At 37.9% G+C, this 21,769-nt stretch overlaps 1 protein-coding gene across 1 annotated transcript in view; it reads left to right on the top strand.

Moving 5' to 3' along the window:
- IRAG2 (inositol 1,4,5-triphosphate receptor associated 2) overlaps nt 1-21,769 on the top strand; it is a 94,360-nt gene that overhangs the window by 37,163 nt on the left and 35,428 nt on the right. The window contains exons 17-23 of the mRNA XM_065887575.1: nt 7,718-7,832; nt 8,256-8,418; nt 15,637-15,698; nt 16,788-16,868; nt 17,435-17,531; nt 20,064-20,211; nt 20,979-21,060. Of these exons, the coding sequence (XP_065743647.1) occupies nt 7,718-7,832; nt 8,256-8,418; nt 15,637-15,698; nt 16,788-16,868; nt 17,435-17,531; nt 20,064-20,211; nt 20,979-21,060 (748 nt within the window). The remainder of the gene's footprint in view (nt 1-7,717; nt 7,833-8,255; nt 8,419-15,636; nt 15,699-16,787; nt 16,869-17,434; nt 17,532-20,063; nt 20,212-20,978; nt 21,061-21,769) is intronic.

The following is a 21,769-nucleotide window of genomic DNA, read 5'->3' as shown; positions in this document are numbered from 1 at the left end:
GCTCCTGGCACAGTGTTATATGATCAGAAGGAGCCCCCCAGCTCCTAGCTTTTTCCTGAATAGGGAAAGAGTTGGACTATTGTGCCCAACATTCCAACTTTGCTGAGGACTGCCCAAAATACCAGCTTCTGTCTCACCTGTCTCAGAATGAAGACAGAACTGGGTGTACTATAGACATCTGGGGGACACTGAGAACAAAGGCAGTGGTTTGAATTGGCACACAAGCACTCATCATAGTCCCTCCCCCTAGCTCAGAGCAGAGTAAGCAGATAAAAAATTCCGGATCACAGCTTCTCCCTAGGGAAGGAAAGAGTTGGATCACACATCCAACATTCCAGCTATTCTGGGGGGTTCCTAAGAGACTGGCTTCTGTCACACCCATCTTAGAGCGATGATGGGACCCTTATACCCTGGATGCCTAGGTTCCACTAAGAACAGAAATGGTGGGTTGAACCAACATAAAGATTTGAGAGGCTCCTAGAATCTCTGCTCAAAGTGACTGGTAAGGAATTATTCCATCTAAGTCCAGTCTGCTAATACTGGGAGAGGTGGATCTTTTTTCTGATGTGAAGATACCAATACAAAGAGTCAAGAAAAATGAAGACACAGGAAAATATGTCTCAAACAAAGGAACAAAATAAATCTCCAAAAACTGTACCTAATAAGACAGAGATAAATGATTTACCCCACAGAGAATTCAAAATAGCTGTCATAAAGTTGTTCAATGAGATTGGGAGAAAAATGCATGAACAAAGTGAGACTGTTAACAAAGAGACAAGAAGTACCAAACAGAAATCTGGAGCAGAAGAATCCTGAAAATTTTACCAGAAGAGTTCAATAGCAGATGCAGAAGAAAAGATCAGTGAACTTGAAGAGAGGTCATTGAAAATTATCCAGTCAGAGGAGTAAAAAAAAAAAAAAAAAAAAAAAGAGATTGAGAGAGAGAATGAAAAAGAGTGAGGAAAACTTAAGGGATATTATCAAGTAGACCAATATATGTATTATGGGAGTCCCAGAAGGAGAAGAGAGAAAGAAAGGAACAGAAAGGTTATTCAAAGAAATAATGGCTGAAAACTTCCAAAATCTGGGGAAGGACACGCAGACCTAGGAGGCCTAACAGATCTCAAATAAGATGAACCCAAAGAAATCCACACTGAGACACATTATAATCAAATTGTCAAAAGTCAAAGAGAGAATTTTGAAAGCAGCAAGCGAAGGGTTTTGTCAGGTACAGGGGAGATCTCATGACTATCAGTGGATTTCTCAGCGGAAACCTTGCAGGCCAGATGGGAGTGGGATGATATATTTGAAGTGCTGAAAGTAAAGAACTATCAACCAAGAGCACCATACCCAGCAAAACTAACTGTCCCTCAAAAATGAAGGTGATATAAAGACTTTGCCTACAAACAGAAGCTGAGGGAGTTCATTACCACTAGGCCTGCCTTACAAGAAATGCTAAAAAGAGTTCTTCAAGTTGAAACAACAGGAGCTTAAACAGCAATATGAGCATATTAAAGTATAAGGTTCACTGGTAAAGGTAGATATATAGGCAAACACAGTAAATCACTTTTAATTCTAGGATAAAAGTTTTAAAAAAGTATTATAAACAAAAGTATAAAAATTTGTTAATGGTATACTATATAAAAGGACGCAAATTGTGACATCAAACATAAAATGGGGGGCAGAGAGGTAAAAGTGTAGGTTTATGGTATGTGATTGAAGTTAAGTTGTTATCAGCTTAAAATCGGTTACTATAACTGTAAGATGTTTTATGTATGTCCCATGGTAACCATAAAGAAAATATCTATAAAAGATACACAAAAGAAAAAGAAAGGAATCAAAACATATCAATATTTAAAAAATCAATGAAACACAAAGGAAGACAGGAAAAGAGGAACAAAAGAACTACAAGACAGAAAACCGTTAACCAAATGGCAATGGTAAGTCCCTCCCTATCAATAATTACTTTAAATGTAGATAGATCAAACTCCCAAAATAAAAAGCATAGAGCAGATTGAATGGATTAATAAACAAGACCCAACTATATTCTGTCTATGAGACTCATTTTTTAAAAAAATTTTTATTTTATATTGGAGTATGGTTGATTTAAAATGTTGTGTTAGTTTCATGTGTACAGCAAAGTGATTCAGTGATATATGTATAACATATACATATATCCATTCTTTTTCAGATTCTTTTCCCATTTAGGTTATTACGGAATATTGAGTAGAGTTCCCTGTGCTATACAGTAGGTCTTTGTTGATTATCTATTTTATATATAGTAGTATATATATGTTAATTCCAAACTCCTAATTTATGCCTTCCCCCCACCTTTCGACTTTGGTAACCATAAGTTTGTTTTCAAAGTCTTTGAGTCTGTTGCTGTTTTGTAAATAAGTTCATTTGTGACATTTTTTAAGATTCCACATATAAGTGATATCGTATGATATTTGTCTTTGTCTGACTTACTTCCCTTAGTATGATAATCTCTAGGTCCATCCATGTTGCTGCAAATGGCATTATTTCATTCATTTTAATGGCTGAGTAATATTCCATTGTATATGTATACCACATCTTCTTTATCCATTCATCTGTTGATGGACATTTAGGTTGCTTCCATGTCTTGGCTATTGTAAATAGTGTTGCAATGAACACTGGGGGGCCTGTATCTTTTTGAATTATGGTTATCTCCAGATATATGCCTAGGAGTGGGATTGTTGGTTGAAATGGTAGCTCTATTTTAGTTTTTTAAGGCATCTCCCTACTGTTCTAAGAGACTCAGTTTAGATTTAAGAACACATATTGGCTGAAAATGAAAGCGTGGTAAAAGGGATTATGTGCAAATGCTAATCAAAAGAGAACAGGGATGACTATACTTATGTCCAAAAAAATAGACTGTAAGTCAAAATCTGTCACAAGAGACAAAGAATATTATAAAACGATGAGTCAATTCACCAGGAAGATACAATTATAAACATAATTGCACCCAATATCAGAGCACCTAAATATATAAAGCAACCACTGGCAGAATTAAAGGGAGAAATAGATAGCAATATAATGTCATTGTAGGAGACTTCAATACCCCGCTTTCAATAATGGAAAGAACATTGAGACAGAAGATCAATAAGGAAACAGCACACTCGAACAATACTATAGATACAATGGACCTAACAGACATATATAAAGGATTCCACCAAATAGCTACAGAATATATTGGGGCTTCCCTGGTGGCGCAGTGGTTGAGAGTCTGCCTGCCAATGCAGGTGACACGGGTTAGTGCCCCGGTCCGGGAGGATCCCACATGCCGTGGAGTGGCTAGGCCCATGAGCCATGGCCATTGGGCCTGCGCATCTGGAGCCTGTGCTCTGCAATGGGAGAGGCCACAACAGTGAGAGGCCCGCATACTGCAAAAAAAAAAAAAAAAAAAAAAAAGCAGTACTAAGAGGGATGTTAGTAGTGATAAATACCTACATTAAAAAGAAGAAAGATCTTGGGAGTTCCCTGGTGACCTAGTGGTTAGGATCCTGGGCTTTCACTGCCATGGCCCAGGTTCAATCCCTGGTTGGGTAACTGAGATCTTGCAAGCTGCACAGCTCAGCCAAAAAAAAGAAAAGAAGAAGAAGAAGAAAGATCTCAAACAACCTAACTTTACACCTCAAGGAACTATAAAAAGAAAAGAAAAAACTAAGTCCAAGTAAGCACAAGGAAGGAAATAAGAAAGATTAGAGCAGAAATAAACAAAATAGATAATATAAAAACATTTTTTAAAAATCAATGAAACTTGATTTGTTTGTTTTTGAAAAGATAAACATAATTGAAAATCTTTTACTAGGCTAAGGAAAAGAGAAAACTCAAATGAGAAATGAAGGAAGAGACATTAAAATTGATGCCACCAGGGGGAAAAATGGGACATAAGAGACTGCTGTGAACAATTATACAGCAATAAATTGGAAAACTTTGAAGAAATGGATAAATTCCTAGAAACGTACAACCTATCAAGACTGAACCAGGAAGAAACATAAAATCCAAACAGACTAATAACTAGTAAAGAGGTTGAAGCAGTATTCAAAAAACTCCCAACCAATAAAAAGCCAGGACCAGATGACTTTACTGGTAAATCACCAAACATTAAAAGAAAATTAATGTCAGTCCTTCTGAAACAGTTCCAAAAAGTTGAAGATGAGGGATCATTTCCTGGTTCATTTTATGAGGGCAGCATTATTCTGACACCAAAACCAAAGACATTACAAGAAAACTATTCATCCTTGATGAATATAGATACAAAATCCTCAGCAAAATACTAGTAAACCATTTTAAACAGCCCATTAAAAAGTTGATACTACATGACCAAGTGAGATTTATCCCTGTGATGCAAGATGGTTCAACATATGAAAATCAATTAATATGATACACCACATTAACAAAATGATGGATAAATAGCACATTATCATCTAAATTGATGCAGAAAAGCTTTTGATAAGATTCAACACATTTCATGATAAAAATATTCAAAAAACTAGAAATAGAAGGAAACTACCTCAATATAATAAAGGTCGTGTGTGAAAAGCCCACAGCTAACATCATACTCAATGACGAAAGACTGAAAGCTTTTGCTCTAAGATCAGAAACAGCTCAAGCATGTTCGCTCTCACCACTTCTATGCAACATAGTACTGAAAGTACTAACCTGAGCAATTAGGCAAGAAAAAGAAATAAAAGGCATCCACATTGGAAAGGAAGTAGTAAAATCATCTCTGTTTGGAGATGACGTGATCCGTATATAGAAAGACTCCACAAAAAGCAGTTAGAACTAATAAAGAAATTCGGCAAAGTGGCAACATACAAAATCGACATACAAAAATCAGTTGCATTTCTATACACTAGTAATAAACTTTCTGAAAAGGAAACTGAGAAAACAATCCTATTTAAAATAGTAACCAAAGAATAAAATAAGAATAAACTTTAAGGAGATAATGACTTGCATACTTAAAACTATAAAACAACACTGAAATAAATTAAAGAAGATGCAAACTAATGGAAAGACATCTTGTGTTTATGGATTGGAAGATTTAATGTTGTTAAGATGTCTGTACTACCCAAAACAATCTACAGATTCAATGCAATCTCTACCAAAATTCAAATGACATTTTTTTACAGTAATAGAAAAGAACAATCCTAATATTCATGTGGAACTACAAAGGACCAAAACAATCTTGAGAAAGAAGAACAAAGCTGGAGGTATCACACGTTTTGATTTCAAAATATATTACAAAGCTACAGACCAATGGAATAGAATAGAGTGTCCAGAAATAAACCCTCACATATATGGTCAACTGATCTTCAAGTAGGGTGCCAAGAATACACAATGGAGAGTGGATAGTCTTTTCAACAAATGATACTGGGAAAACTGGATATCCACATGCAAAAGAATAAAGATGAACCCTATCATACACCATATACAAAAATCAACTCAAAATGGATTGAAGACTAAAACATAAGGTTTAAAACTGTAAAACTCCTAGAAGAAAACTTAGGGGAAAAGCTTCATGACATTGGTCTTGGCAATATTTTCTTGGATATGAAACCAAAGGCACAAGCAACAGAAGAAAAAATATGCACGTAGTTCTACATCAGACTAAAAAGCACACAGCAAAAGATTTAACAGAGTGAAAAGGTAACCTATTGAATGGGGGAAAATATTTGCAAACCATATATCCGAAAAGAGGTTAATATTCAAAATATAGAAAGAACTTCTACAACTCAATAAAAAAAGCCAATTTAAAAATGGGCAAAAGAATTGAATAGACATTTTTCCAAAGAAGATATAAAATTGGCCAACAAGTACGTGAAAAGATGTTCCACATCACTAGTCATCAGGGAAATGCAATTAAAAACCACAATGAGTCATTCACAATGATGAATGAATCACACCTGTTAGGAAGGCTATTATTAAAAAACTAACAAACCCCAAAGATACCAAGTGTTGGCAAGGGCGTAGAAAAATTGAAACCCTTGTATACTGTTGGTAGGAATGTAAAATGGTGCAACTGCTATGGAAAACAGTTTGGAGGTTCTCAAAAAATTAAAAATAGAACTACCATATGATCCAGCAATCCCACTTCTGGGTATATATCCAAAAGAATTCAAAGTAAAATCTCGAAAAGATATTTACACACTCAGGTTCATTGCAGCATTAGTCATAATAGCCGAGATGTGGAAACAATCTAAATGTTCATTAAGGATGAATAAATAAAGAAAATATGGTATATACATACAATTAAATATTATTCAGCTTTTTTTTAAAAAAAAAGTTTTTGAAAGCTTTTCGATAAAGAAGGAAATTTTGCCACATGTGATAACATGGATGAATCTTGAGGATATTATGATAAGTGAAATAAACCAGTCAGAGAAGGACAAATACTGCATGATTCCGATTACATGAGGTATTTAAAATAGTCAAACTTACAGAAGCAGGGAGTAGAATGGTGGTTTCCAGGGGCTTGGGAAGGGCAAATGGATGGTTGTGATTCAACGGGTATAAAGTTTCAGTTACACAAGATGAATAAGTTCTAGAGATCTGCTGTACAACATTGAGCCTATAGTTTACTGTATGGTGCACTTTAAAGTGCTAAGAGGGTAGATCTCATGTTAAATGTTCTTAACCACAATTAAAAAAAAAAAAAGAAAAAACTGACTACATGCTGTTGGACAATGCTCAGTAGAATGTGTGTTTAGGTTGTTTTTATTTTTGGTTAGGGTTTTGCTTGTTGGCTTACCACAGTGGTGAAGCATTCTCTGAAACCATCTTTGTCTCTCATATGGTCCTTCTTGTAATCAGGGCTGGATATATGTCAATGTACAATGGGATTCTGACTATGTATTAACATTTGAGAGGTATGCACAAGGCCTAAACCTGACAATGTCTTCCTCACTGCTTTGAAACTCCCAAAGGTTCTCATTCATTTGAGCTAAGGTCCTTATTCAGGTCACGTTGTTTCCAGATAGCCATTGATATATTGATACATAGCATGGTTTAAATAATCTCATCAGCTAACAGATGCATTTTTATATATTTGGGGGATTAGGGTTGGATCCAAAAGAGAAGTAACATAACAACACTAAGAGATTTGGGGTGAGGAAGAAAGGGAGGGGAAAGGCTTTAGAAAAGAGAGGACTGCAGTGGAAATACTAACAGCTAACTTCCGTCTGTTCTTGGGAGCAGCCCTTCCTGTGCTCATGGCACATAGTTACACCATGACTGACAATTCTTAAGGAGAAAGGCTAAGGTCATGAAACAAAGCACTTATTTCTTTTTTTCTCTCTTTTTTCTTTTCCCTTCTTCGCTTTTCCTTTCCTTTCTTTTTTTGAAAAAGCTAGCTGTGCTATGTAAATATGGCACCTGTCACAGTGACCTTATTGTGGTGCCAACGTAGCTAAGTACTATTGATGTAGCTTGTGGGGAACTGAATATTCCAGTGTAGAATAGGAAACTAAATGTTCTTATCTGTAAAGTGAGGTTATCAGACTAAGTGATCAATACGATTGCTTTAATTAAAATTCTATATTTGTGAAGCATTTATCTATATTGTAAATACTTTCACTTTTTCCTCTCATCTCTGAGGAAGTATATTAAGTTTGAATTTGTCATAACTTCCCAGGGGGTGACTCTTTGTTGAAATGTCACTGACAGCTTGTGGTTTGGACTTTTTTTTAACTAGGCAGAAACAACTAGAAGCCATCACACAACTGCAAGAGGATGCTGTCAACCAGGAAGCCATCCTCAGGAGGAAGGTCCAAGAAGCCAGCCAATGGTTGGAGGGGGCAGCGGAGCAGGTAGGGTGGCCTTTGACTACATTATATGCGCAGGAAGTCTCCTCAGATGTCCTTAAAACCCTGAAGTAAAAATGGAGGAGGAACCAAAAAAACAAAGAGGAACTGCGAAGTTCAGTCCCTCTCGACTAGCAGTGAGCGGAGGAAGTAAAGGGGGAGTTGTAAGAGGCGGTGTCAACAGCCTGCTGATGAAAGAGGCAACTTTGCAGAAAGAGGCGACTTGACATACCAAGACTTTTGCCGCTGTAGAAATAGCTCAGGCATACGAAGCCCATGCAAACACAGAATTGCAGAAGTTCAGTGAAGGCTTATCACTTCCCTGAGAAGAAAAGCACATTTTCAGTTTCGTGTGCGTAAGAGTGAGTGCTCAATTGCTTTCTTTCCCGGCCACCCTGCTAACATCCAGCATTAACTGTCGGTATCCAGGTGGAGGATGGAGATCAGGCAGCCCACTCTGCCAGGGAAAAAGCTAAGCCTTTGCTGCGTAAATTAGAGGAAGCAGTTTCGGATCAACGAAATCTCCAGACTATAAATACTGAGTTAGTGAACACTTGCCAGACACTTGAGCAGAAGACAAGAAAACCGAAAAGTGAGTAGCAAGTATTTGTTATGTCTGAATTCAGTCCACTCTGAGGTGGGGCAGAAGGACTACAGCCATTTTTCTAGATTCCAGCTGCTATCTTATTACTGAATTCATGGTGATGAAATGGCTCCAGAAGCAGTGTTATGGGCTTCCAGAGAGATCTGCCTAGTGGCTAGGTGGATGGATTTAACCATTAACTTTCCCTTTTGGTTGTCTATTACAAGCTGGATTTTTCCATGACTGTTATTTCTTTAAAAATTAAACAAAACCTCTCAATATCTATAAAAGTAAACATGGAAAAACGATCTTGTATGCATGAGATAGTTGAACTTGCAAATTGTTTACATATTCTACTCTGACTTTATTAGCTGGTTTGTACCCATCATATGGTAGAAGAGGCCCTGCCTCTCTATTTTCTTTTAAGCAGTAATTTTAGAATTGAGCAAAATACTTATGAATTCAATGTGTATCAAAATATTATACATGTGTGAAAATTCTTTTAAAATTTTGTGTTCTTCACCTACATATTTTACTTTAAAAACTAGAACATTTGCCATTTTACCTAAAAGTAGATAAGCCTTTACTGAGGACTGAGGTGAGAAGACAATTGTCAAATTACAGAGGTCAGATTATTTTTAAGCTTATTTTATTGTAGAAACATGGTTCAGTAAAAAGGAAGCTTATGTATGTGACCATTTATCAGACAACTGCTTTTGTCCAGCCAGCTTCTCGTTCTAGCAGTATAAAGGTTCTTTTTATAGAAAGTTATTGGTTTGGGTAATAACTAAATAGAAGCTTAAGGTAAGCTAGTGATGGAAAATTTCAGACTTGTGTTTGTTTTGGATTTATTGTACCCTTTCTACTGTTATCTGAGAAAGCTCTTTAAGAGTTTAAAGGAATTGGCTAGTTCTAAGATAGCAGTGGTTATTCAACACTTTATTATTATTATTATTATTTCTAAGCCTTGTAGAACTCGATCATTTTCAATAACAGTAAGTGTCATTTTACCCTGCTTAACTCTGTCAGACAATGTAAAGCATGCTTTAAATTACATAATCTTTATGTTATTTTTTTGTATTGCTCAGAGGGCATTGGAGAATGTCCCCTTGTGATTAGAGTTGTTAATTTTGAGCCATGAACATGCCTTCATTAAGGCATTCCAAATTTGGTTTATGGTGTGTTTGCTTTAGACACTGTGCTTAGAGGTCTAATCTTTTGATCCAGTTATTTTTATCCTTTGCTTAAATCAATATTATACCCCATAGTTTTATAAAACAAAGAATTTATCCCCTCCTCCAACCTACTATGGCTTGTAGTACCTTCTTGGAAAAGTCAGCTTTTGTAACTTATTCCAAAATATACGTTCTCAATATTATGAACTTGCTAGTGTCTTCCCAGTCTATCCTCAGGGGATAACTGGTCCAAATATCATTTAAAATAGAATATGAAAGCTGCCCTATGTTGAATGCATGTATTTTATTCTGGCTGGATAAAGTAGGGTGGATGCTTCCTTTCTGTCTTGAATTGCTCACAGTCTGCCAGGCTTTATTAGCTCCTTTACTTGTTAGTATCTTTTGCTGTCCAAAGAAGGCATACCTATCAACGTTTTGCTCTTAAGACCCTTTGCTTACGAGGATCTTTCCAATAATGCCCTTAAAGATCAACCTTTATAAGAAGAGGGAAATTTGGGTAGCACATATTTTCAAACAGTCTATAGAGCAGATTTTCCAGATAGACTGTGAACGAACGTCAACGAGGTAGGACAGTTACAACACAAACACATCCTCCCACATTCCACCATGACCACTGCCATCACATACTGTTTGAATTCTGAGTCAGACAGCAAAACTGTTTAAATCCATTTAGTTCTCGTGAAGCTTTCCGGTTAGCTTCATAAATTCATTAAGTGTATGGCAATTGCTTTCTGCTGCATCTAAGACAGGGTCACTAGCAAATTGTGTGAGGATACGATTGCTGTGTCCAAATGTTTAGGTCAATGACAATGTTCACAAGCTGGAAGTAGGAAGTCGCTTATGACATCTGATGAGATATCTGAATTTAATGTTGAATAAATAATATCGTTCAAGTTTTCAGTTGCCATCAGGACTGAACAGATTTATGAGGTAATTAGTGTGCCTGCTTGCCCCCCTGAAATGCACCATTAGAACTACTAAATTTCTTGAATGGTAACATATATTTTCTTTCTTCTGCTTCTTCATATGTATCTAAGTATCTTAACAAAGGCAACAGTGCATATGTAAATGAATGTTTGCTTTAAAAAGGAATAAAGCTTCTTAGATCTAGGGCATGCATGCAACATATTAGGGTGAATCCAATGTGCAGGAAACAGAGACTAAATGATCTAATCCAAGCTATCACCCCTTTAGTATTCATCCTTTTTTGTCCTTATCTACATAAAATCTTCATTCACTTGCTCATTCAACAGACAATGAGTGAAACCGTAAGTATTTCCTTTAGAAACCATAAATATTTCTTTGGGGAGAGAGCCTGAGAAGCTCCTGTATATTATAATTCCTTATTTGAACGTAGTATCTGATATGAACTTTATAGTTTAGAGGAGGCTTTCACCTAGATGAACTCACTGGAAACTCTCTTCTAGCTTGCTATTCTTAGCGTGGAGGGCATGATGTACGGGGCAGATAACAGCCTACGGCTTTGAGGATGAATGCAAGATGAGAGCCACGTGTCCTGAGCAGTCAGTACACAAGAGGGAAATGAGACAGGAAGGGGGATTCAGGTGATGGAGACACTTAAACACAGGTGTTGGGGTGAGCACCAAGGAGAGAACCAAAGTCAAATACAGCTTGCTGAACAGCTCTGATGGGATGGGGGCCTACATTTTCCCAAATGAAAGAGGCAGGGATGGATGAAATAATCTAGGAGAAAGTATTGCACAAAATTAAAGAGCATGGGATTTGAGGTTAAACAAACCTAGATTCTAAGTCTACAAAAGACTTTGATAAAGTTGGGCAAATCTCTTTCCCTCTCGGAGCCTCAGTATCTTCTTCCAGAAAATGCCAGAGTTGTTAATTTACAAATAACGTAACAAATGCAAACAGTGGCTAATGCTTGGCCATACTGGGTACAGTCTATTCTACTAGAGTATGTTTCTATCACGTAAACTGTCTCTTTCACGATTGACAAATGGGTGAAGACGTGTAAGGATAATATGGGCATTTCATTCACAGTTTTCCTGGGTATAGGACCTGGATTGGTAGGAATACAACTATAACCTTCAGCAGGAGAGGAAAAAGCCCTCAGCTTGGCTGCTAATAGGCAGCAGGAGACTTTCACCTTTATTTTAAGAAAATTAAAAACAAGGGTCTGCACCTGGGCCTCCCTCCCAGAGACGTGCCATCCCAGCCCTGCAGAGCTCCGTTTTGCGGCAGGTTGTATTCCTGCCTGCGTTGCTGTAGCAGCCCCACTGCCTCAGAGTTCCGCTTCCATCTGCATTTTCTCAGCACCCCACCAGCACTGTGCCATTTAAAGTGTCACCAGCATTTCCACTCCATTGTTTTTGTGCATTTCTAGGATCCTGGGAGTCAGCCTTTAGCCATTTTAAGTTGCATGTCTCAGTGATCCATGTTATCTTTTGAAGTACCACTACTAATTGTGCTTGTTAGTGCTCTGGTTACAATGTTGCATCTACATTTTTAGTGGTCTCTTCCTAACCCTATTTATTTCATAAGCCCCATTGTTTTCGTTCTTGTTGTAGTTTTTTTTTTTTTTTTTTTGGCGGTACGCGGGCCTCTCACTGTTGTGGCCTCTCCCGTTGCGGAGCACAGGCTCCGGACGCGCAGGCTCAGCGGCCATGGCTCACGGGCCCAGGCGCTCCGCGGCATGTGGGATCTTCCCGGACCGGGGCGCGAACCCGTGTCCCCTGCGTCGGCAGGTGGACTCTCAACCACTGCGCCACCAGGGAAGCCCTCTTGTTGTAGTTTTTTAATTCTTTGTTATTGATGAGTAATTAACATATCATACAACGTTCAGATCTTAAGTGTACTGCCGAACCAGTTTGACAAATGCACATCGAAACACAGAACTGCTATAACCCCAGAAAGTTCCCTGGCGCTACTTCCCAGTTCCTCCCCACTTCTACCTTCGCCACCACAAGGAGCAACCACTGATGTGATTTCTATCACTGGTGGGTTAGTTTAGGCTGTTCTAGAATTGAGTTATACAGTATATACTTTTGTGTGTGTCTGTGTGTGTTTCCTTGAGCATAGTACTTTATGTTGTATTTATCAATGGGATGCCCTTTTCATGGTTGAGTCACATTTCTTTGTAAGAACATTCCACAATTTGATTATCTTTTCTCCTATTATTGGACATCTAAATTATTGGGTTGGCCAAGATGATTTTCCATAATCTTATGGAAAAACCCGAATGAACTTTTTTGGCCAACCTAGTATTTACAGTTTCGGGTTGTTAGGGAGAAAGCTGCTATGAACATCTGTGTATAGGTCTGTGTTTTTGTTTAACCTAGGATAAATATCTAGGAGCAGAGATATTAGATCATAGTAGAGCTGTAATTATAACTTTTTAAGAAATTGCAAGCAGTTTTCCATAGAGTTTGTAGCATTTCACACTCCTAGCAGCAATGTGTGGGAGTTTCAGGTATCCACAACCCCAGCATTTGGTGATGTCAGTCTTTTTCATTTTCTCTACACGACGGAGTATCTCACTGTGATTTTAATTTGTTGGGCTGATTAGCCGTTGTATATCTTTTTTGTGAAGTATCTAAGTCTTTTGCCCTTTTTCAAATTAGGTCACTTGTCCTTTTGTTACTGAGTTGTAGGATTTCTTTTCTTTATATATTCTGGATACAAGAACTTTGACAGATATGTGTGTTGTGAATTATTTTCTTCCAGTCTATGGATTTCAATGAACTTTAATATTTGTAATGCACAATTCTATAGAACATTGTGTAACACATTATATTACAGTGTTATGAAGTCCATAATCCATAAACGTCAACGCTTATTGATACCTAACATTATTACAGCTCAATATCATGGTTTTGATTTTCAGCAGCCAGTTAATCACAGGGCCTTTGCCTGAAAGCTTTAGTGCATAGTCATTTAGAAAGTTGTTTTATCTCAGCTTCCTTCAAAGAAAATGTATCCAAGACAACTGGTCTCATCCTACGTCACAGATGGCAACAGCAGGGGAAACAGTGGCCATTGTTTTAGTTGCTTCCATGTGAAACCTAAATGCCCTAGGGACGTGGCAGGTCCAACTCCAAACACATAAAGAAGAATGCAAAGGTACATGCAAATTAACGTCATAAGCCAGCTTGTTTCGCCTTATGAAACATATGAAAATAGTTGCTACCCATTGCACAAAACATCTGTTGAAATGAGGTTTACAACTTGGAACTTGTTTTGAGATGGACTATTTCTAAAAATCAAGATTGCCTGGTGGGAAAGCAGATGGGCAATTTAGACAGTCTTATACTAACTCATTATTTCTTCTGAACACAAGCTTAATTTGGAAATTCAAAGACAGTGTTTTGAGATACACAACTTCAGAAGCATAATGTTGGCCACTTCTTAAAACTTTGCTGTTGCTCAGATATAGGTCAGGAGGAGGACAGAGCCTTACTTCTTAATACAGTTAACACAGAGACTTTTTAAAAACTGAATCTTTACTGGAGTTCTAAGTATTAAGAGTTTAATTTTTCTTAACTTACTTACATATGTTGGAAATAGTTTAAAAATATATTTTCCTCCTTGTGGGCCTCATACACACTGTCAAGCTTAATTGGGAAATGTTATTTTTACAAAAAAATATTCTTACAAAATAAATTGTACATGGGTAATTTTCCACATAATTGAAGCTTTTCAAGCTCTTTATCCCTGAAAAATATTTATAATTAGATTCTGTAATTTCCACATGTATTAGCGTTATTTTCATGGCGCAGAATTTCTTCAGGCTACTGAGATATAAAACCGTTGGTCTTTAAAATAAGAAGCACCAGATTTCTATGTGTTTTGGGCACCAGAGTATCTGCTGTTAGTGGTTTTTTTTTTTTTTAAGTGACACCTGTTAATACACCTCCATCTAACAGAGCTTCGCACCCTCATTTAATTTTTGTTTTTAATCATCTGTGGGCTGAGAAGACAGTCAAGCTTGTGAGAATTATGTATAAATTCAGAGCCCACCGTCTGAGTGAACTGTGAGGATCTACCACATGAGTAAAGGGCATGGATGTCAACATCTATTTTGGTTGTTCCAAAGATTTCAGCCTATTTTCTGGTTCTTGGCTATCTTTCAAAGGGTATAGATTGTCAAATAAGTAATATGTTGCTATTTAACTTAAGAAGTTAAATGGGTATTTTTATCACTTTCATTATTCCAGAGAGGACAATTTGGAAGTTACTGGGAAGCAGATTTCAGTTAAGCAGAGAGACAAATATTTTTAATTTCACAAAAGAGTATAGTGAATGGAGCGTTGTCCTATGAGTCTGATCTCAGCTCCACGAATAACCATTTATCCACTTAAATCTTCTGGACATCAGTGTCTTCATGATCCCAGACCTACTTGTAGGAATCTGGGATTCTATGGCTCCATTTCCAGGGCTTCCATTGCTTGTAGCTCAAGCAGAGGCTTATTGAAGAGACGATTTCCCCATGGGTAGGAGGTTGGACTGAGTGACCTCTGAGGTGTATTCCCTTTTTAGCATGAATAATTCTGTGACTCACTTCTGGAAGATAATTCACTTGCATCTATCAGGGTTAATTTTAAATACTCAAGGGCAATAATGGTTTAGTTGCTCCTACCTGTTTTGTTTCTGCTGTCCCAGTTTCACGAGTCATGAGTTGAGCACGTCATTCTCAGAAGCTGTTGTTTTCTCTTTCCTTTCCTCAGGCCTCAAATTGAAAGCTGTTAAAAGTTTATGAAATGGGACTTCCCTGGCGGTCCAGTGGTTAAGACTTCATCTTCCGGTGCAGGGGGTTCGGGTTCGATCCCTGGTCGGGGAGCTAAGATCCCACATGTCTCGGGGCCAAAAAACCAAAACAGAAGCAATATTGTAACAAATTCAATAAAGACTTTAAAAATGGTCCACATCAAAAAATCTTTCCACATCAAAAAATCTTCCCACATCAAAAAATCTTTTGGGAAAAAAGTTTACAAAATGAACTAAGGGAAAAGGGGGTTACGAATTGTCATATTAAGCTGGTTATAAATTCTCTTTATAGCAACAATTGAGTCACTAAGAAAGAAGTTAATTAAAGGACAACTCCATGGCTTGCTGTTTCAGGTAAAAAGCAAACAAAAAGACCCAAACCTCTGTGATATGTGTTTACTGTGGGGAAGTTGTCCAGTTGGTGTTAAGATTTTGAAGCTAAGTTATAATATATAATAATTTTAGCCATAAAATTAAATAATCAAGTTAGAAAAGATGCTCTGGTAGACTTTGTTTTCTTAGGCACTGAAAGCATTTAGCAAAACAGGAGGGGAGAATGCACATGACTGCGTGACTCCTAATAACATCTTTCAGAGAGGAAGCATTTCAGACCTGTATCTGTTAGCAAAGGGCCAGTTTGCTAGTCGTAGGCACCTCCTTTCTGAGACTCTTGAGTGGGCTTTGATGGTTGCTGTCTCTTTTCTCTCCTATTTGAATTAAACTTTCAACTCCTCTCTGTCTGGATATCTCAAGGTATCCATGGTACAGTTAAATGTATTTCTTTCCCTTTTGACACTTGGTGAATTTCTCCTTTCTGTTCATAAATAAAGAACATAAGGAACAGCAAGGTTGGCACTGGAGGGAAGGGGCTGGAGGAGGAAAGAGAGAAGGGTGATATTTGCATGTATCTGTTTCTAGGGCATAATGCAGGCACATCTGTTTAAGGAGAAAAAAAAAATTCATGTAGGAGATTAAGCTAGGCAGAGTGCCTAAAAATCCCCTTACAATAAGTTGAACTGGAAAAATCTCCATAATCATCTCAAGAACACCAATTTTCTATTATAATGTAACTAATAGACATGTATCTACCTCTTGGACAAAAGTCGCAATTTTATTGCTGTAGAAATTTCACAGACAGCATTTTTACTCTCTGAGTTATGTCTCCAACAAGCTTCTTTGGTCTCTGCTTGAAGATTTCAGTGACAAAGCTATTCAGTTTCCTGTTCCTGATCTTTGGATTTCATTCCTAGAACAAGTAATGGGGAAAATGCAGTGAGAGGTTTACCATTACAAACTTGTTCCCTTAGTGAAAAATACAAGATAAAGAGCTAGTCCATTTTCTCCTTCTCAGGTAGCATCACATCTTAAATCTAATGTATTTTGTATCTGCCACTCTCCCATCATTCTGTCTTTGAATGCACTCCACCATTTTTCTCATGACAGAGCTGTTTAGATGAGGAATTTCCTCACTACGATCCCTTGTCCTGCACAGATAGACTTCATCAACCTCTCCAGGAACAGTTGGTGAGTTTAAGCTTTTTGAAACTATTTAAGTGCCAATTGTGAATCTACTACTATGCCAAAATAGAAAGTTAAGTCCAATGTGTATTAGACAGTTAGAATTCTAAGCTATACTGATTTTCTTGAGAGGGTATCAGACAAAGCAAGATACCTATTTTTTTCTTTATCATGAGCACGCACACAATTTTGATAGGCCCTGGGAAATGGTACTATTTAAAACTTTTTGATTACGGTATCATGAAGAAGAATTATATAGCTAAACTTGCCCCTCACTCATATTTCTTTCCTCAAAGCCTTTGTTTATATGAAAGTGTTGATTATTGGGAATTGATGTTATCTTTCTGTTAAATTATTGAAGAGTGATTTTTAATAAGAATTACATTTTTACTTATAAGGTGTGTACCTTTTGATCCAAAGCATGAAAACTTTGTTACTTGATGTCATTTATTTTCTTCTCAAACTCTCTTGCGGGAGAACAGTGATATTCTTTCTAATTTTGGAGATGAAGAGAGATTATGAAATATATTACAGCCCTTTGGAAAGCTAATAGTACTTGATTTTCTGTTCAGAAGCAGTGTTGCCATAAACGATATAGTGGTCAAGAAGCAAGAATACATCAGCTACCCCTGACCTTCAAACATACATGCTGGTACACACCTCTGCTGGGTAAGCATGCATAGACCCTTTCCTATACCCTGTCAGACACAGCTGGGGGTGGAGTTCTTCTTGAGAAGGAAAATAATTAATCACAATTATATAGCAAATGTTGAAAACTTAGATGTTTATCCCTGAATTCAGTCAGTCAACTTATATTTGACCACCTACTCTGTGCAAGGCACTATTTTATGTATACTAGAGGGTGAGTCCTAAAGTAGCTCACAGATTATTAAGGAAGTAAGACCTGGGTTCAGAGAAGGCTCTGTGGAAGAAATGAGTGTTGAACCAGGCATGGAAAGACGGGCTGCATTTGGAAAAGCAAAAAGCATGGAAAAAGTATTCCAGCTGGGGAGAATGACATGAGGGGGAAAAAAAATGCAAAAGTTTTAAGTGTTTGGAGAAGAGTCCATGCTGGATAAGTCACTGTGGAGATAAGAGGGCTTGGGTCAGGATGGAGTAGAATTTAAGTTTGGAGCATGCTGTAGGTCACCTCATGGACTATTACTTAATGCCAGTCTAAGAAGAATGAATGAACTTTATCTTAGGAAATGCTGAAAGTGGTGGCATCTCTCATCACAACCTGGATGTGCTTGAAAGCAAAAGTTAATGCTTGGTTCTGAAATGACAAAAGAAATGGGATGATTATCAAAATAAATTTAAGAAGGAATAAGAAGCAAGTAGAGTGAATTGTGGATCATTTCAACTAGAAGAGAGAAAACTGCTACCAGTACTAACAAGTGGCCGGTTTGTGTCAGACAGTAGATAAGCGCTTTATAGAGACGATTTTACCCACACTAACTCAGTGATGGTAATAATACTATGGCAGCACTGAAAGAGTGCCCACTATGTGCCAGGAACAGTTCTCTGCTCTCAGAACTGTATGTTCACGTACCTGTTAATTCATTTAACCCTCACCATATCCCTGTGAGGTAGATGCTAATGTAATTCACATTTTAAAGATAAGAAAGCAGGAACACTGAGTAATTTGCAGAACTGTGTGTTCATGTACCTGTTAATTCATTTAATCCTCACCATATCCCTGTGAGGTAGATGCTAATGTAATTCACATTTTAAAGATAAGTTAGCAGGAACACTGAATAATTTGCCTAAGGTCATGTGGCACTTAAAAAAATTTTATTTATTTATTTTTGGCTGCATTGGGTCTTAGTTGTGGCAAGCAGGATCTTTCGTTGCAGCGCGCGGGCACTTCATTTTGGCACGTGGGCTTCCCTTTAGTTGTGGCGCGTGGGCTCAGTAGTTGCAGCGCACGGGCTTAGTTGCCCCGAGGCATGTGGGATCTTTGTTCCCCAAGTAGGGATCACACCCGAGTCCCCTGCATTGGAAGGTGGATTCTTAACCACTGGACCACCAGGGAAGTCCCCATGTGGCACTTTATATGTAAGTAAACTGAGGCTGAGTTGGTTTAGTTATTTATCCGAGATCACACACCTGGCTTATGTGTCAGGGTCAGGATTTGAACTAAAAATTGTGATTAATTTCAAAGCCTATGTTTTTTCTATTAAAGTCTGCTGCTTCCTATACTCAGAAAAACGTGACAAGACAGTTTCCTCAAAAAAAAAAAAAATTGTCACCCTATTTCCTGCACTCTTCAGTGGTTTACAATTACAACGTCGAACCGTTTTTCTCTTTAGGAGTTGATAAACTGTTTCTGTAAAGGGCCGGATAGTAAATATTTGAGGTTTTGCAGGCTGTACGGTTTCTGCAGCAACTACTCAACTTTGCTGTTGTAGCCCACAAGCAACCTTGGATGATACTGAATGAATGGGTGTGTCTGTGTTCCAATAAAACTTTATTTACAAAAACAGGAGGCTGGCTGGATTTTGCCCCCTGGCAGCAGATTATTGACCCCTCTAGTGCTTACTAGGTAAGGGTTTCTGTTTCTCCTCCTTCACCCCTACCACCTGCTTAAAAAAATAACTGACATTTCTACCCCTCATAACTGGGCATCAAAATTTAGGGGGTGGGGGGTTGTAATTTTAAAATGTTAATTGACTAGATAAAGAAGATGTGGTACATATATACAATGGAATATTACTCAGCCATAAAAAGGAACAAAATTGGGTCATTTGTTGAGACGTGGATGGATCTAGAGACTGTCATACAGAGTGAAGTAAGTCAGAAAGAAAAACAAATATCGTATGTTAACGCATATATGTGGAACCTAGAAAAATGGTACAGATGAACCGGTTTGCAGGGCAGAAATTGAGACACAGATGTAGAGAACAAACGTATGGACAGCAAGGGGGAAAAGCGGCGGGGGATGGTGGTGGTGTGATGAATTGGGCGATTGGGATTGACATGTACACACTGATGTGTATAAAATGGATGACTAATAAGAACCTGCTGTATAAAAAAATAAATAAAATACAATTCAAAAATTCAAAAAAGAATGTTAATTGAATTGAACTGACTTTTGTTTTTTCAGAAATGGTCTAATCTCCCAAGAGGAAAAGAAATAGTATGTATATATATAATTTGAACCATTAATTTCTATATTTATTCTTTTCTGTTCTACTGCAGACGCCTTGTATCTGGATAGTCTTACAGCAATTTCAAGACTAGAATTGACACCTTTCTCACGTGTAGCCAACCGAATCCATGCTTCATGTGAAAGGCCCAGATATGGAGAAGTAGAGGATGGTGCTTTGGATGTGACTGGAAGGCACAAGTAAGTTAAAAGGGCAAAATACACTTGGCCTGCTTTTCGTGGGTGGCCTATTCCTATTGCCTAAACTTTTAATCAGTCAAAGTTTCATATCTTGATATCATGACATCTTTACTGTGGAATTTTTATTGTGTGACTTCTCTAACTTTCTGAAAATTGACAACTTTAAAACAAAGATACCTTTATAGTTTTCTCTATAGCTCTTTTGAATTTCATGATATCCATTCTAAAGTGTAAAAGACAAATTAGGCTACTTAAAATGTTTCCCAGTTTTTAGGAATATACTGTGTACTGCTAGGTTAACTCATTCAGCTAGGTTTTGATCATCTTTCTATTCCTTCACACTCCAGGTGAACAAGTCTTTGGGACTCTATCCCTGTGCTCGCACATACCCTCTCCCAAAGCTCATAGGAGCTCACTCACCTTTCTAAGTATGCAGACATTTCTTCCTTAGGAAAAGTTCAGAAATGTCAGTGGAGTTTGTGAGCACTGTTCACCCCAATGAAATTTCCTTTCTGTATTGAGGGTCAGGAAGCAAGACTCTGAATTGCAAATACTTTATTTTCATTTGGGACTAGATTCTCTGTGGTTATAACCTCTCTCTCTGATGGAGCTTAGAGCTCTCTTTCGTCATGTCTCAGTTAAGACATGAACTTAATTAGAAATTCGGTAAAATTGGGGCAGGGAAGGGGAACTATGTGATAGATTGGTATCTGCTGAAGTTTGCAGTTTTTCCACCTGTATTAAGGAACTTTACTGTCTATTATTAGGTGTCCAGGCCCTACAGGTGGTCCCCACCCAGGAACAGATCTTTCAGGTTGCATCAGGATGAATAATGACCTAAGTATGGAAGTGAGTATTGGACTATATTTCAACTTCATTTTTAGCTCTGCCATATCCTGACCCTCTTCTGTGGTGGTGTTTTGTTTTGTTTAAGTATTATAGAGACTCTTATGGCAAGTACAAGTCTTATACCACAGAATTCAGATGCATGAGAAATGTCAACCTTTGACGGCATCTGGGGGGATTTCTACCCCTTCTATAGTATAAACTCAAGGATATATAACCAAATGGAGATTTTGATGAAGTGTGCTGAACTTTTTGTTTGAAAGACAGGCTGGTTTGGGACTTAAATTCACTATTGGCTATCAGGAGTCTCAGGTCTCATTGACTCTCTAAGAATCGAGGTCAAGGCTAGATAATCTTTGAGGTGCTGGTACTTTGCTGTACAGAGTAGGGCAATGCCCAAGGAGTACCCATTGCTGCAGTTAGGTGCTAAGAGTACTTCTCTACCCAAGAAGAGACTACTGAGTAGCTGAGGGCACTTAGGCAAACACCCCAGGTCGTGGAGATGTGCCTGGAGCACTTTCCTTGGGCAGCAGTCCGAGCCTCAGGGAAGATGATCTTCTCAATCAAATGGAGCAGACCATTCTGTTCCAGAATCTGGAAATCCATCACTCTTCCTTTTTTAAAAAAGATTTATTGGGCTTCCCTGGTGGCGCAGTGGTTGAGAGTCCGCCTGCCGATGCAGGGGACACGGGTTCGTGCCCCGGTCCGGGCA

This window comes from Phocoena phocoena, chromosome 11 (assembly GCF_963924675.1).
Source record: "Phocoena phocoena chromosome 11, mPhoPho1.1, whole genome shotgun sequence".
Taxonomy (NCBI): domain Eukaryota; kingdom Metazoa; phylum Chordata; class Mammalia; order Artiodactyla; family Phocoenidae; genus Phocoena; species Phocoena phocoena.
This window is presented reverse-complemented; position numbering and strand designations above follow the sequence as displayed.